The 17,023-nt window shown below is 50.6% G+C and overlaps 1 protein-coding gene across 2 annotated transcripts in view; it reads right to left on the minus strand.

Moving 5' to 3' along the window:
- kti12 (KTI12 chromatin associated homolog) overlaps positions 1-16,023 on the minus strand; it is a 34,354-nt gene extending 18,331 nt beyond the window's left edge. Inside the window, exons 1-3 of one of the 2 annotated variants that reach the window (XM_085972187.1) lie at positions 15,752-15,880; positions 7,279-7,344; positions 2,113-2,164 (exon numbers count right to left, since the gene is read on the minus strand). In XM_085972187.1, the coding sequence (XP_085828313.1) occupies positions 2,113-2,164; positions 7,279-7,306 (80 nt within the window). In that variant the 5' untranslated portion in view covers positions 7,307-7,344; positions 15,752-15,880. Of the gene's footprint in view, positions 1-2,112; positions 2,165-7,278; positions 7,345-15,751 lie in introns of both variants that reach the window. The other variant, XM_085972186.1, reaches the window with a different exon arrangement.
- Positions 16,024-17,023: the final 1,000 nt, after the last annotated feature.

Genomic DNA, 17,023 nt, shown 5'->3' on the forward strand with positions numbered 1-17,023 from the left:
CAGTGTTTTATAAAGGTTCATCATAACCTCCTTGCTTTTGTACTCTAGGCCGCAATTTATGAAACCCAGGATCCCATGTGCTTTTTTAACCGCTTTCTCAACCTGCCCTGCCACCTTCAATGATTCGTGCACATGTACCCCCAGGTCTCTGTTCATGCACCCCCTTTAGAATTGTACCCTTTAGTTTATATTGCCTCTCCTCATTCTTCCTACCAAAATGTATCACTTTGCACTTTTCTGTGTTAAATTTCACCTGCCACGTGTCCACCCATTCCACCAGCCTGTCTATGTCCTCTTGAAGTCTATCACTATCCTCCTCACTGTTCACTGTACTTCCAAGTTTTGTCTCATCTGCAAATTTTGAAATTGTGCACTATAATTCCAAGTCCAAGTCATTAATATATATCAAGAAAAGCAGTGGTCCTAGTAGCCTCCTGGGGAACACCACTGTATACCTTCCTCCAGTCTGATAAACAACCGTTCACCACTACTCTGTTTCCTGTCACTTAGCCAATTCCGTATCCATGCTGCCACTGTCCCTTTTATTCCATAGGCTTCAACTTTGCTGGCAAGTCTATTATGTGGCACTTTATCAAACGCCTTTTGGAAGTCCATGTACATCACATCAACCGCATTGTCCTCATCAACTCTCTCTGTTACCTCATCAAAAAACTCAATCAAGTTAATTAAACACGATTTGCCTTTAACAAATCCTTGCTGGCTTTCCTTAATTAATCCACTCTTGTCCAAGTGACTGTTAACGTTGTCCCTGATTATCGTTTCCAAAAGCTTCCCCAATACCGAGGTTAAACTGACTGGCCTGTAGTTGCTGGGTTTATCTTTACATCTTTTTTTGAACAAGGGTGTAACATTTGCAATTCTCCAGTCCTCTGGCACCACCCCCGTATCTAAGGAGGATTGCAAGATTATGGCCAGTACATCTGCGATTTCCTTCTTAACCTCCCTCAGCATCCTAGGATGCATCCCATCCGGTCCTGGTGGCTTAACAACTTTAAGTTCAGACGGCCTTTCTAGTACCTTGTCTTTATCAATTCTTATCTCATCCAGTATCTCCACTACCTCCTCTTTCACTATGACTTTGGTAGCATCTTCTTCCTTGGTGAAGACAGATGCAAAGTACTCATTTGTAGCCATGCCCTCTGCCTCCATGCGTAGGTCTCCTTTTTGGGCCCTAATCGGCCCCACCCCTCCTCTTACTACCCGTTTACTATTTATATGCCTATAGAAGACTTGGATTCCCTTTTAATATAGCTACCAGTGTATTCTCATGCTCTCTCTTTGCCCCTCGTTTCCTCTGAACTTTCTATATTCAGCCTGATTCTCACTTGTATTCTCAACCTGACATCTGTCATAGGTGCTCTTTTTCTGCTTTATCTTACTCTCTATCTCTTTCATCATCTAGGGAGCTCTGGCTTTAGTTGTCCTACCTTTCCCCCTTGTGGGAATGTACCCGAGCCACCTCACTGCTCGATTACAGTTTTGCCTGCCAATGGTCGGGTCACATCGTCCGCATGTCCAATTCGAGACTCCTAAAACAAGCGCTCTACTCGGAGCTCCGACACGGCAAGAGAGCCCCAGGTGGGCAGAGCAAATGCTTCAAGGACACCCTCAAAGCCGCCTTGAAAAAGTGCAACATCTCCACCGACACCTAGGAATCCCTGGCCCAAGACCGCACAAAGTGGAGGAGAAGCATCCGGGAAGGCGCCGAACACCTCGAGTCCCTTCGCCGGGAGCAAGTGTAAGCCAAGCGCAAGGAGCGCCCGTCAACCCAAGCACCCCACCCACCCGCCCCTTCAACCACCGTCTGCCCCACCTGTGACAGAGACTGTAGGTCCCGCATTGGACTCATCAGTCACCTGAGAACTCATTTCTAGTGTGGAAGCAAGTCATCCTCGGTTCCCGAGGGACTGCCCAAGAGAGAGTGCAACCAAGGCATGCAGTTGCCAGGCAGAGTACCAACGGCGCAAATGGCTTCACGACATAAGTAGGAGCAAGATTTTTTTTTTTTTTAAGTAATGATCTTAAGACCGTATCTGTACCGCAACAGCAAAGCAAAAGAAATCAGTTGCAATCCCGTGCTAAACGTGGTACCTTTCTACTTCCGCTTTCAGTGCTCCTCGCAGATCCTTCTCCTTCCGAGAATCTAGAATACAAAAAGTGATCGATAATTAACGATGTGTTTGGTCTCACTCCTGACTACTTAAATTCCAGGCAAGTGTCAAGCAAAGTCAAATTATGCTCCCTCAACAGAACCCAAGGGTGATGGGTTAATCTGCATACACAAAACTGTTACTGGAATACAAACAAAAAGGCTAGTAAAGAAAGTGCTTTCTCCCCCCCCGCCCCATTGCATGCATTATTCCACACAGAAAAACAAACATAAAAATAAAAGATCTGTTATAAATCTCATCATCATGAAGAAACTACTCCTGAAATAACACTGGATGGCCAGCTGGTGGCGCCGTCCAAGGAGTATAAATACTCGGGCGTGGGCCCAGCTTGATCAGGGACATTTTGTAAAACAAGGAACTAGTGAAGTACAACTAGACCTCCATGTTCTGAAACAAGTTGATTAAAGCCTTGCTTTATACTCAAACCAAGTGTGTAGTGAGTTTTATTACGTCAGGGTCCATTGTGCAGAGAGTTTGGGCCAGGAAAAAGATGGCCATAGGATCCTGAAATGGGACTTGGATGAGCAATTTTCTCATTGCTACATCCTTAACTTTGATAGTCTCTGTTCAAATTCCCTCTAATTTACTTTGGAAGAAAAGATATTCGAAGTTTCAATAACATGCTTTTGGCACCTTGGTGGGATTATTGCATTAATCTTTATTGATCTGGGAGCTGGTGGCGAGTTCAGTGGCCATGTCCTCCTGGGTATCTGGTGTCACCTCCTATGAAGCCACACGATTACACACTGTTTGCGGGTTAATAAGACAATGGAGCCACTTGAAATGTTTATCTCTCACTCCTTACAGTGGCAATAAAGCATTCGAGCACTCTGTACTGTTCAGTAATACAGCAGTATTGGTCGAAGCCGAGGATGAGTTCACCTGCCCATGGGAAGTGCGAGGGGGGGTTTATGGCATTGAATGGAAAATGGAACACAACTCAAAAACAAATTACTTTTTACTCACAAAAAACTGAGTACACAGACTCTCAAATGAGAGGAAATTGTCTTTCCCTGTTCACCCTCACAAAGCCCTATAGAATTTGAAAAACCTCTATTATAGCTCTTCCTGGCCTTCTCTGCTCCAGTGTGAAAAAGTGCAACATCCCCAGCGACACCTGGGAATCCCTGGCCCCAAGTCCGAACAAAGTGGAGGAGAAGCATCCGGGAAGGCGCCGAACACCTCGAGTCTCTTCGCTGGGAGCAAGCGGAAGCCAAGCGCAGACAGCGGAAGGAGCGCACGTCAACCCAAGCACCCCGCCCACCCACCCGTTCAACCACCGTCTGCCCCACTGGTGACAGAGACTGTAGGTCCCGCATTGGACTAATCAGTCACCTGAGAACTCATTTTTAGTGTGGAAGCAAATCATCCTCGGTTCTGAGGGATTGCCTAAGAAGTAATCCCAATATCGCAAATCTCTCCTCATAACTAGTTTACGCACACTGGCATCATCCTGGTGAGTTTACACTGCACACTAAGTTATTAATGTCCTTGCTATAATGTAGTGCCCAAAACTGCACACAGCAGTCGAACTGTGGCCTAACCATTGCCATGCACAAATTGATCACCATCTCTTATTCTATGCCCTTTTTGATAAAACCCCTCCTAATTCTGTGGTAATTTGACTCCTTTCATTGTATACCTAGTTTGTTTTGCCCAATGCGCGGTACTTCATACTTATCTGTTCAGTGGCGTAACTGATCCAAACCCTTCTGCAGATCGTTAACTGCAACTTCTGTCCCTGCGGCACTCCGAATTTTAGTGTTACCTGCAGATACGGCTATAATTCTCAGCCTGTGCTGCAGAGAAACTCCTTTGCTCCAACCCACGCTACCTACCGCCCCAAGTGTTACTGTTTAACTAGAAATAATACTAAATCAAGGCATTATATAAAAATAAAAAAAGGACAGAATGTAGGACTTTAAAAACGGGGACAGAATGCCACCTGTGGATCCTGGTCCAATGATGCCCCATTCCCCACTTCACGTGAAGACGACACTTGGTCCTGGCTCCCTCTGTGCAAGGCTGCAGGAGATTGGCTAATAGATCAATAAAAGTACAACCATCTTTAACACTCCTTTCTTCTCCCCCAGTTCTGCTCGATATTTTTGTTCCAACACTGTGTCCACGTCATTTTTTGCAGAGCTGGAGAAGTGACTGGAGTAGACCGCCTGAGAACGTTCATAGAAACATAGAAAAATAGGAGCAGGAGTCGGCCATTCGGCCCCTCGAGCCTGCTCCGCCATTCAATATGATCATGGCTGATCCTCAATACCATATTCCCGCTCTCTCCCCATACCCCTTGATACCTTTTGTGTCTAGAAATCTATCTATCTCCTTCTTAAATATACTCAATAACTTGGCCTCCACAGCCTTCTGTGGTAGAGAATCCCACAGGTTCACCACCCTCTGAGTGAAGAAATTTCTCCTCATCTCAGTCCTAAATGTCCAGCAAACAGACTCCTTGCATCAGCAAGCTCAGCGACACCGCCTCTCCATTACCTTTTTATTCAGCTCTCCCACTCAGGAGCACTAACTTCTCCCAGTCAGTTGCCCTGATGTAATCAATATTCATTAAATAAAATTAATTCCGATTTACTTTGAAGAAGACTGGAGTGAAAACATTTTTTGCCCCTTTCGCCTCCCTGGTACAGTAGCATGGTAACTCAGGGAGCTATGACATAAACCCCACTTCCTACCGAGGTGTGGGGAAACAGGCTGTAGCTCAAACATGCTGCCTCACCCTCACTGCTGTCTTTACAATTAGATCACATTTTTGAAGGGGCACAGACGGAGGAGAGTTAGTGATCCCATACACAGTGCTAAAAACAGGCCGGAGATTCCCCGTTCCGAGTTAATGATGGGATTCAGCATCAAACCTGGCAATGGATGAGAGATTGGCTAAAGGGGGCGAAGCTGACACAGACCAGGGCAAGTACTGAATGGGGTGCCTCAGGGACCAGTGTTGGGACCTGCTAGCTCTGATTAATAGTAATGACTTGGGATTCAGAAACTCAGTGCAAGCTGGTCAAATTCACAAGATGTTACTCAACTAGATTGCACATAGGGAGAAACAAATGGGTGACACAAGTGCTGCAAGCGTGAGGTTAGAAAAGCTCGAGGATGAAGTTGAAGTAGAATCAATGCTGATTCTGTCCAATCACTTGGAGCAGCAATCAAAGGCATAGAGTCATAACGGCACAGGAGGCCGCCATTCGGCCCATCGAGTCCGTACCGGCTCTCTGTAGAGCAATCCAGTCAGTCCCATTCCCCCGCTCTATCCCCGTAGCCCTGCAAGTTTATTTCCCTCAAGTGCCTATCCAGTCTCCCCTTGAAAACATTGAGTGTCTCCGCTTCCTCCACTTCCGTCGGCAGCGAGTTCCAGGTCCTCCCCACTCGCTGCGTAAGAAAGTTTTTCCTCACCTCCCCTGTATCTCTTGTCCAAAACCTTAAATCTGTGTCCCCTAGTCCTTGTACCATCAACTACTGGGAACAGCCTTTCCCCGTCTAGCCTATCCAAACCCGTCATAATCTTGTACACCTCTATCAAATCACCCCTCAACCTCCTTTGCTCTAATGAAAACAAATCCAGCTTCTCCAACCTGTCCTTGTAGCTAAGATCCCCCATCCCCGGAACCATTCTGGTAAATCTCCTCTGCACCCTCTCAAGGCAAATATAATTTTACAAAGAAAGACTTGCATTTATATAGTGCCTTTCACAGCCACAGGATGTCCCAAAGCGCTTTACAGCCAATGAAGTATTTTTAAAGTACAGTCACTGTTGTAATGTAGGAAACGGGGCAGCCAATTTGCGCACAGCAAGCTCCCACAAACAGCAATGAATAAATGACCAGATCATGTTTTGTGTTGATTTTTGGCCAGGATACGTGAGAACGCTCCTGCTCTTATTCAAATAGTGCCCTGGGATCTTTAACATCCACCCGAGATTGCAGACGGGGCCTCGGTTGAACACCTCATCTGAAAGCGTCAGCCTAGATTTTTGTGCTCAAGCCTCTGGAGTGGGACATGAACCTGCAACCTCCTGGCTCAGAGGCGAGAGAGCTACAAACTGAGCCAAGGGTTTTAAATATACAGCCAAACGGAAGAGGTCATGCTCACACTGTACCGCACTTTGGTCAGACCAAACCTTGAATATTATAACAAAATAAAATTAAGCCAACAGTCTGTAATTGAACTGTTTCGGATAGAAGAAGCCGGGAGCGCCGGTTGCATGCTGCGGTCTGGATCCGCCATTTGAGCTGAGCGATAGGGTCTTTCCGTGGCTCAGTGGGTAGCGCTCTCGCCTCTGAGTCAGGTCAAGGGTTCAAGTCCCACTCCAAGGACTTGAGCACAAAATCCAGGCGGACACTCCAGTGCAGCACTGAGGGAGCGCTGCACTGTCGGAGGTGCCGTCTTTTGGACGAGACACCATCTGCTCTCAGGTGGATGTAAAAGATCCCGCGGCACTATTTCGAAGAAGAGCAGGGGAGTTCTCCCCGGTGTCCTGGGCCAATATTTATCCCTCAACCAATATCACTAAAACAGATTATCTGGTCATTATCACATTGCTGTTTGTGGGAGCTTGCTGTGTGCAGATTGGCTGCTGCGTTTCCTACATTACAACAGTGACTACACTTCAAAAAGTACTTCATTGGCTATAAAGTGCTTTGGGATGTCCCGAGGTTATGAAAGGCCCCTTACAGGTTTGTAAATGGTATTTTTTTATAGGTATGGCCATGGCTCAGCGAGTAGCACACTCACCTGTAAAGCAGAAGGTTGTGGGCTCAAGTCCCACTCCAGAGAATTGAACACACTGCAGTACTGAGCTGCACTGTCGGAGGGGCTGTCTTTCGGATGAGATGTTAAACCGAGACCCCATCTGCCCTCTCAGGTGGACGTAAAAGACAGTGGGTTTTAGGATTTTGACCCAACGGTGATGAAGGGACGGCAATATATGTCCAAGTCAGGATGGTGTGTGACTTGGAGGGGAACTCGGAGGTGATGGCGTTCCCATGTGCCTGCTGTCCTTGTGTTGGAGGGAGAGGAAAGAGTGAGGAGGGAAAAAGGTTTTTTTAATAAAAGTTACCTCCTAGAAGCTGGCTCAGGACCACCATGGGCAGACCCCCGAGAGCAAGTCATCCATCTACCTCACCTAAAGAATAAAAGGGAAATACGAACCATTATCCCTGAAAATATTGCTCAGGGCTCAACTAATAGTTTTGAGAGTGACAATAAAACAGAGTTGTAACCCAGTCGAGGAGACATGGACAAACATAAATGACCTTAATGTTAGTATTGTGGTCAGTACTCCTCACCAAAACACAAGGGTGGCATCCAAGCCATGCAGACCCTGTATAGAAGAGTCAAAGCCCCAAGTTGGAGGACTGAGCACGAGAATAGGCTGAAAAGCAGTTAGGAAGGCAAATGGTATGTTGGCCTTCATTGCAAGAGGATTTGAGTACAGGAGCAAGGATGTCTTACTACAGTTATACAGGGCCTTGGTGAGACCACACCTGGAGTACTGTGTGCAGTTTTGATCTCCTTACCCAAGGAAGGATATACTTGCCATTGAGGGAGTGCAGCGAAGGTTCACCTGACTTGATTCCTGGGATGGTAGGACTGTTGTACGAGGAGAGATTGGGTCGACTAGTCCTGTATTCACTAGAGTTTAGAAGAATGAGAGGGGATCTCATTGAAACGTATAAAATTCTGACAGGGCTAGAGACTGGATGCTGGGAGGTTGTTTCCCCTGGCTGGGGGGGATCTAGAACGAGGGGTCACAGTCTCAGGATACGGGGTTGACATTTAGGACTGAGATGAGGAGAAATTTCTTCACTCAGAGGGTGGTGAACCTGTGGAATTCTCCACCACAGAAGGCAGTGGAGGCCAAGTCACTGGATATATTTAAGGAGATAGATAGATTTCTAGATGCAAAAGGCATCAAGGGGTATGGGGAGAGAGCGGGAATATGGTATTGAGATAGAGGATCAGCCATGATCATATTGAATGGCGGAGCAGGCTCGAAGGGCCAAATGGCCGACTCCTGCTCCTATTTTATATGTTTCTATGATTCTTCACCTTGAAAGGAGGCAAATGAGGGGGCTCCTGGTAAAGATACTGTGGAATCATAGAATAGTACAGCACAGGAGGCCGCCATTCGGCCCATCGAGTCTGCGCCGGCTCTTTCGAAGAGCAATCCAGTAAGTCCCAACAACACAAACAGGTAATCCGGTCATTATCACGTTGCTGTTTGTGGAAGCTTGCTGTGCACAAAATGGCTGCCGCGTTGCCTATATTACCACACTGTTAAAGTACTTCATTGGCTGTAAAGCACTTTGGGATGTCCGGAGGCAGTGAAAAGTGCCATATAAATGCAAGCCTGTCTTTCAATCAACAGACACAGAATTTATTTAGTTAAGAAGCTTAACAAATTTGTACTTTAAAAAGCACAACATTCCTGTTTGCCCGAATCACATGCACCTTAAAGTGTAGCAGAGGAAACAGGCTGGCAGACAGGACTAAAGAAAGAACTAGCATTTATATAGCGTCTTCCTGGACCTCAGGATGTCCCAAAATGTTCACATCCCTGATTGTTATCGCTCCACCATTGGCAGCTGTGCCTTCAGCTCCCCAAGCTCTGGAATTCCCTCCCAAAACTTCACCTTTATCTCTCTCTCTCCCTCCCCTCCCTCCCCTCCACCCCCCCCCCCACTTTAAGATGCTCCTTAAAACCTAGCCCTTTGACCAAGTTTTTGGATCACCTGTCCGAATACCTCATGTGTCAAATGTTGTTTGATAACGCTCCCGAGAAGCACCTTGGGCCGCTTCACTATGTTAAAGGCGCTATATAAATGCACGTTTTTGTTGAAATGTAGTAACTGTTGTGACGTAGGGAAGCATTGCAAGAGTGCAAGACTGCACAGTTGCCAGTGGGGCTGTGTGACCGGTCAAAGTCTTCCAGATAATCTGCTGGAAAAAAACCCACAATATTGTGCACGGCAAGAATGAAGGTGCAAATCCTGCCAACTGCTGCAAAGAGTGTGGGATTCAGTCTTACTGTCATACTTCCACCAGTACAGCACTGAGGGAGTGCTGCACTGTCAGAGGTGCCGTCTTTCAGATGAGACGTTAAACTGAGGCCCCGTCTGCTCTCTCAGGTGGACGTAAAAGATCCCGTGGGAACGATAAGAACAACAGGGGAGTTCTTACCAATATTTATCCCTCAATTAATACCACAAACTCTCAACCCCTCTTTCTCCCCGCCACCACCACCCTGGTCATTTAAAGAAATAGAGAGTCTGGTAATTCAGCTCATTGCTGTTTGTGGAAACTAACTGTAGGACCCCAATCCCCTACCCCACTACTCCCTTTAACCTCCAACACCCCCCAATTCCCCAACCCATTCCCCCCAATACCCGAACCCATTCCCCCCCAATACCCCAACCCATTCCCCCCACCCTCCCCCAACCCATTTCCCCCCCAATACCCCAACCCATTTCCCCCCCAATACCCCAACCCATTTCCCCCCCAATACCCCAACCCATTCCCCCCCCAATACCCCAACCCATTTCCCCCCATACCCCAATCCATTTCCCCCCCATACCCCAATCCATTTCCCCCCCATACCCCAATCCATTTCCCCCCCATACCCCAATCCATTTCCCCCCCCATACCCCAACCCATTTCCCCCCCATACCCCAACGCATTTCCCCCCCAATACCCCAACCCATTTCCCCCCAATACCCCAACCCATTTCCCCCCCAATACCCCAACCCATTCCCCAATACCCCAACTCATTTCCCCCCCAATACCCCAACCCATTACCCCCCCAACACCCCAACCCATTCCCCCAACCCCATTCCCCCCAACACCCTAACCCATTCCCAACACCCTAACCCATTCCCAACACCCTAACCCATTCCCAACACCCTAACCCATTCCCAACACCCTAACCCATTCCCAACACCCTAACCCATTCCCAACACCCTAACCCATTCCCCCATACCCCAACACCCTAACCCATTCCCCCCAATACCCCAACACGCTAACCCATTCCCAATACCCCAATACCCCACCCATTCCAATACCCTAACCCATTCCCCCCAATACCCCAACACCCTAACCCATTCCCCCAATACCCCAACCCATTCCCCCAATACCCCAACACCCTAACCCATTCCCCCCAATACCCCAACACCCTAACCCATTCCCCCCAATACCCTAACCCATTCCCCCCAATACCCCAACACCCTAACCCATTCCCCCAATACCCCAACACCCTAACCCATTCCCCCCAATACCCCAACACCCTAACCCATTCCCCCAATACCCCAACACCCGAACCCATTCCCCCCAATACCCCAACACCCTAACCAACACCCTAACCCATTCCCAACACCCTAACCCATTCCCCCATACCCCAACACCCTAACCCATTCCCCCCAATACCCCAACCCATTCCCAATACCCCAACACCCTAACCCATTCCCCCCAATACCCCACCCATTCCCCCAATACCCTAACCCATTCCCCCCAATACCCAAACACCCTAACCCATTCCCCCAATACCCAAACACCCTAACCCATTCCCCCAATACCCCAACACCCTAACCCATTCCCCCAATACCCCAACACCCTAACCCATTCCCCCAATACCCCAACACCCTAACCCATTCCCCCAATACCCTAACCCATTCCCCCAATACCCCAACACCCTAACCCATTCCCCCCAATACCCCAACCCATTCCCCCCAATACCCCAACACCCTAACCCATTCCCCCATACCCTAACCCATTCCCCATACCCCAACACCCTAACCCATTCCCCCCAATACCCCAACACCCTAACCCATTCCCCCCAATACCCCAACACCCTAACCCATTCCCCCAACACCCTAACCCATTCCCCCAATACCCCAACACCCTAACCCATTCCCCCATACCACAACACCCTAACCCATTCCCCCAATACCCCAACACCCTAACCCATTCTCAATACCCCAACACCCTAACCCATTCCCCCCAATACCTAAACACCTTAACCCATTCCCCCACACCCTAACCCATTCCCCCCAATACCCTAACCCATTCCCCCAACACCCTAACCCATTCCCCCATACCACAACACCCTAACCCATTCCCCCAATACCCCAACACCCTAACCCATTCCCAATACCCCAACACCCTAACCCATTCCCCCAATACCTGAACACCCTAACCCATTCCCCCAATACCCTAACCCATTCCCCCAATACCCCAACACCCTAACCCATTCCCCCCAATACCCTAACCCATTCCCCCAACACCCTAACCCATTCCCCCAATACCCTAACCCATTCCCCCAATACCCCAACACCCTAACCCATTCCCAATACCCCAACACCCTAACCCATTCCCCCAATACCTGAACACCCTAACCCATTCCCCCACACCCTAACCCATTCCAATACCCTAACCCATTCCCCCAATACCCCAACACCCTAACCCATTCCCCCCAATACCCCAACACCCTAACCCATTCCCCCAACACCCTAACCCATTCCCCCAATACCCTAACCCATTCCCCCATACCACAACACCCTAACCCATTCCCCCAATACCCTAACCCATTCCCAATACCCCAACACCCTAACCCATTCCCCCAATACCTGAACACCCTAACCCATTCCCCCACACCCTAACCCATTCCCCCAATACCCCAACACCCTAACCCATTCCCCCCAATACCCCAACACCCTAACCCATTCCCCCAATACCCCCAACGCCCTAACCCATTCCCCCAATACCCTAACCCATTCCCAATACCCCAACACCCTAACCCATTCCCCCAATACCCTAACCCATTCCCCCAATACCCTAACCCATTTCCCCAACACCCTAACCCATTCCCCCAATACCCCAACACCCTAACCCATTCCCCCAATACCCCAACACCCTAACCCATTCCCCCAATACCCCAACACCCTAACCCATTCCCCCCAATACCCTAACCCATTCCCCCAATACCCCCAACACCCTAACCCATTCCCCCAATACCCTAACCCATTCCCAATACCCCAACACCCTAACCCATTCCCCCAATACCCCAACACCCTAACCCATTCCCCCAATACCCTAACCCATTCCCAATACCCCAACACCCTAACCCATTCCCCCAACACCCTAACCCATTCCCCCAATACCCCAACACCCTAACCCATTCCCCCAATACCCTAACCCATTCCCCCAATACCCCAACACCCTAACCCATTCCCCCCAATACCCCAACACCCTAACCCATTCCCAATACCCCAACACCCTAACCCATTCCCCCCAATACCCCACCCATTCCCCCCCAATACCCCACCCATTCCCCCCAATATCCCAACACCCTAACCCACTCCCCCCAATACCCCAACACCCTAACCCACTCCCCCCAATACCCCAACACCCTAACCCACTCCCCCCAATACCCCAACATCCTAACCCACTCCCCCCAATACCCTAACCCACTCCCCCCATTCCCCCCATACCCCAACACCCTATCCCATTCCCCCACACCCTAACCCATTCCCCCCATACCCCAACACCCTAACCCATTCCCCCCATACCCCAACACCCTAACCCATTCCCCCAACACCCTAACCCATTCCCCCATACCCCAACACCCTATCTCATTCCCCCATACCCCAACACCCTAGCCCATTCCCCATACCCCAACACCCTAACCCATTCCCCCCATACCCCAACACCCGAACCCATTCCCCCCATACCCCAACACCCTAACCCATTCCCCCCCATACCCCAACACCCTAACCCATTCCCCCAACACCCTAACCCATTCCCCCATACCCCAACACCCTATCTCATTCCCCCATACCCCAACACCCTAGCCCATTCCCCATACCCCAACACCCTAACCCATTCCCCCCATACCCCAACACCCGAACCCATTCCCCCCATACCCCAACACCCTAACCCATTCCCCCCATACCCCAACACCCTAACCCATTCCCCCCATACCCCAACACCCGAACCCATTCCCCCCATACCCCAACACCCTAACCCATTCCCCCCATACCCCAACACCCTAACCCATTCCCCCCATACCCCAACACCCGAACCCATTCCCCCCATACCCCAACACCCGAACCCATTCCCCCCATACCCCAACACCCTAACCCATTCCCCCCATACCCCAACACCCTAACCCATTCCCCCAACACCCTAACCCATTCCCCCATACCCCAACACCCTATCTCATTCCCCCATACCCCAACACCCTAGCCCATTCCCCATACCCCAACACCCTAACCCATTCCCCCCATACCCCAACACCCGAACCCATTCCCCCCATACCCCAACACCCTAACCCATTCCCCCCATACCCCAACACCCTAACCCATTCCCCCCATACCCCAACACCCGAACCCATTCCCCCCATACCCCAACACCCTAACCCATTCCCCCCATACCCCAACACCCTAACCCATTCCCCCCATACCCCAACACCCGAACCCATTCCCCCCATACCCCAACACCCTAACCCATTCCCCCCATACCCCAACACCCTAACCCATTCCCCCCATACCCCAACACCCGAACCCATTCCCCCCATACCCCAACACCCTAACCCATTCCCCCCATACCCCAACACCCTAACCCATTCCCCCCAATACCCCAACACCCTAACCCATTCCAATACCTTAACCCATTCCCCCCAATACCCCAACACCCTAACCCATTCCCCCAACACCCTAACCCATTCCCCCAATACCCCAACACCCTAACCCATTCCCCCATACCCCAACACCCCCAATACCCCAACACCCTAACCCATTCCCCCAATACCCTAACCCATTCCCAATACCCCAACACCCTAACCCATTCCCCCCAATACCTGAACACCCTAACCCATTCCCCCAATACCCTAACCCATTCCCCCAATACCCCCAACACCCTAACCCATTCCCCCAATACCCTAACCCATTCCCAATACCCCAACACCCTAACCCATTCCCCCAATACCCTAACCCATTCCCAATACCCCAACACCCTAACCCATTTCCCCAATACCCCAACACCCTAACCCATTCCCCCAACACCCTAACCCATTCCCCCAACACCCTAACCCATTCCCCCCAATACCCCAACACCCTAACCCATTCCCCCAATACCCTAACCCATTCCCCCAATACCCTAACCCATTCCCCCAATACCCTAACCCATTCCCAATACCCCAACACCCTAACCCATTCCCCCAATACCCCAACACCCTAACCCATTCCCCCAATACCCTAACCCATTCCCCCCAATACCCCAACACCCTAACCCACTCCCCACAATACCCCAACACCCTAACCCACTCCCCCCAATACCCTAACCCACTCCCCCCAATACCCCAACATCCTAACCCACTCCCCCACATCCTAACCCATTCCCCCCATACCCTAACCCATTCCCCCCATACCCCAACACCCTAACCCATTCCCCCCATACCCCAACACCCTAACCCATTCCCCCATACCCTAACCCATTCCCCCAACACCCCAACACCCTAACCCATTCCCCCATACCCCAACACCCTAACCCATTCCCCCAACACCCCAACACCCTAACCCATTCCCCCATACCCCAACACCCTATCCCATTCCCCCCATACCCCAACACCCTAACCCATTCCCCCATACCCTAACCCATTCCCCCCATACCCCAACACCCTAACCCATACCCCAACACCCTAACCCATTCCCCCCAATACCCCAACACCCTAACCCATTCCAATACCTTAACCCATTCCCCCCAATACCCCAACACCCTAACCCATTCCCGCCATACCCCAACACCCTAACCCATTCCCCCCATACCCCAACACCCTAACCCATTCCCCCAACACCCCAACACCCTAACCCATTCCCCCATACCCCAACACCCTATCCCATTCCCCCCATACCCCAACACCCTAACCCATTCCCCCATACCCCAACACCCTAACCCATTCCCCCCATACCCCAACACCCTAACCCATTCCCCCCATACCCCAACACCCTAACCCATTCCCCCCAATACCCCAACACCCTAACCCATTCCAATACCTTAACCCATTCCCCCCAATACCCCAACACCCTAACCCATTCCCGCCATACCCCAACACCCTAACCCATTCCCCCCATACCCCAACACCCTAACCCATTCCAATACCTTAACCCATTCCCCCCAATACCCCAACACCCTAACCCATTCCCGCCATACCCCAACACCCTAACCCATTCCCCCCATACCCCAACACCCTAACCCATTCCCCCCAATACCCCAACACCCTAACCCATTCCCCCCAATACCCCAACACCCTAACCCATTCCAATACCTTAACCCATTCCCCCCAATACCCCAATACCCCAAGACCCTAACCCATTCCCCCCAACCCCATTCCCCCCAATACCCCACCCATTCCCCCCAACACCCCAGCCCATTTCCCCCCAACACCCTAACCCATCCACCCCCAACACCCCACCCATTCCCCCCAACACCCTAACCCATCCACCCCCAATACCCCAGCCCATTCCCCTCCTCTCACTCACCCGCATACACCGAGTTGCGCTCCACCCCCAGGCTCTCGTCTCCCGCCTCCACCACCTTCCTGCCCGCCGTCCGCCGCAGATATTCGCTCAGCTGCGCGGCCCTGCGGCTCTTCCCGCTGCAGGGGAGCCCGCACACAACAACCAGCGGCATTGCCTGTCCGCCCGCACTGGGACCCGGGGCCTAAACTCCGGCCCGGCGCAGCCTAACCACCGCCCGTTAAAGGTGCAGCGCCGCCTGAACATTTCCTGTCGGCTCATTAAAGGGGAGGTGCGGCCTGCAGGAGCGCGGCAGCGCCCCCTGTCGGAGAGCTGCCGCCACAGGCAGCAAATGCCAGGTTTCCCGGGACTCTCCAATAGAATCACACCGGTGGCACCGCAGGGACTGGGGTGCTTCATCAACCCCAATAACCACATTTTAATTTAATTTGTTAAGGTTGATTTGTTGTATTTTTGTTAACTTACAATTTTAGCATCAGCTGAGGCACAGTCAAGAAACCAATAAAGGTCACACTGGCTCCAAAGTGTCAGCTCCACCCTCCTGGCCCAAGAGATCTCCAATAGAATCATAGAAATTTACAGCACAGAAAGAGGCTGTTCGGCCCATCGTGTCCGTGCCAGCCGAAAAAGAGCGATCCAGCCTAATCCCACTTTCCAGCTCTTGGTCCGTAGCCCTGTAGGTTACAGCACTTCAAGTGCATATCCAAGTACTTTTTAAATGTGATGAGGGTCTCTGCCTCTTCCACCCTTTCAGGTAGTGAGTTCCAGACCCCCACCACCCTCTGGGTGAAAAAAGTTCTCCTCAACTCCCCTCTAAATTTCCAACCAATTACTATAAATCTGTACCCCCTGGTTATTGACCTCTCTGCTAAGGGAAATAGGTCCTTTCTATCCACGCTACCTAGTCCCCTCATAATTTTATACACCTCAATTAAGTCTCCCCTCAGCCTCCTCTGTTCTAAAGAAAACAGACCCAGCCTATCCAATCTTTCCTCATAGCTAAAATTCCCCAGCCCAGGCAACATCCTCGTAAATCTCCTCTGCACCCTCTCTTAGTGCAATCACATCCTTCCTGTAATGTGGTGACCAGAACTGCTCGCAGTACTGGTCAGCTGCGGGAAAACCCTGAAACAGAAAATGCTGCAAACATTTAAAATCAGCGGGAAGAGCTGACAAGTTACCATTTTAGGCGTGGGGCCTTCAGTCAATATTCTGTCTTATTTAACTATTATAAAGCATTATAAAGCACCTCCAGGCGCTTTGGCGGATGAGTAG

Source organism: Somniosus microcephalus, chromosome 32 (assembly GCF_052327205.1).
Source record: "Somniosus microcephalus isolate GS21.2 chromosome 32, FLI_Smic_1.0, whole genome shotgun sequence".
NCBI lineage: Eukaryota > Metazoa > Chordata > Chondrichthyes > Squaliformes > Somniosidae > Somniosus > Somniosus microcephalus.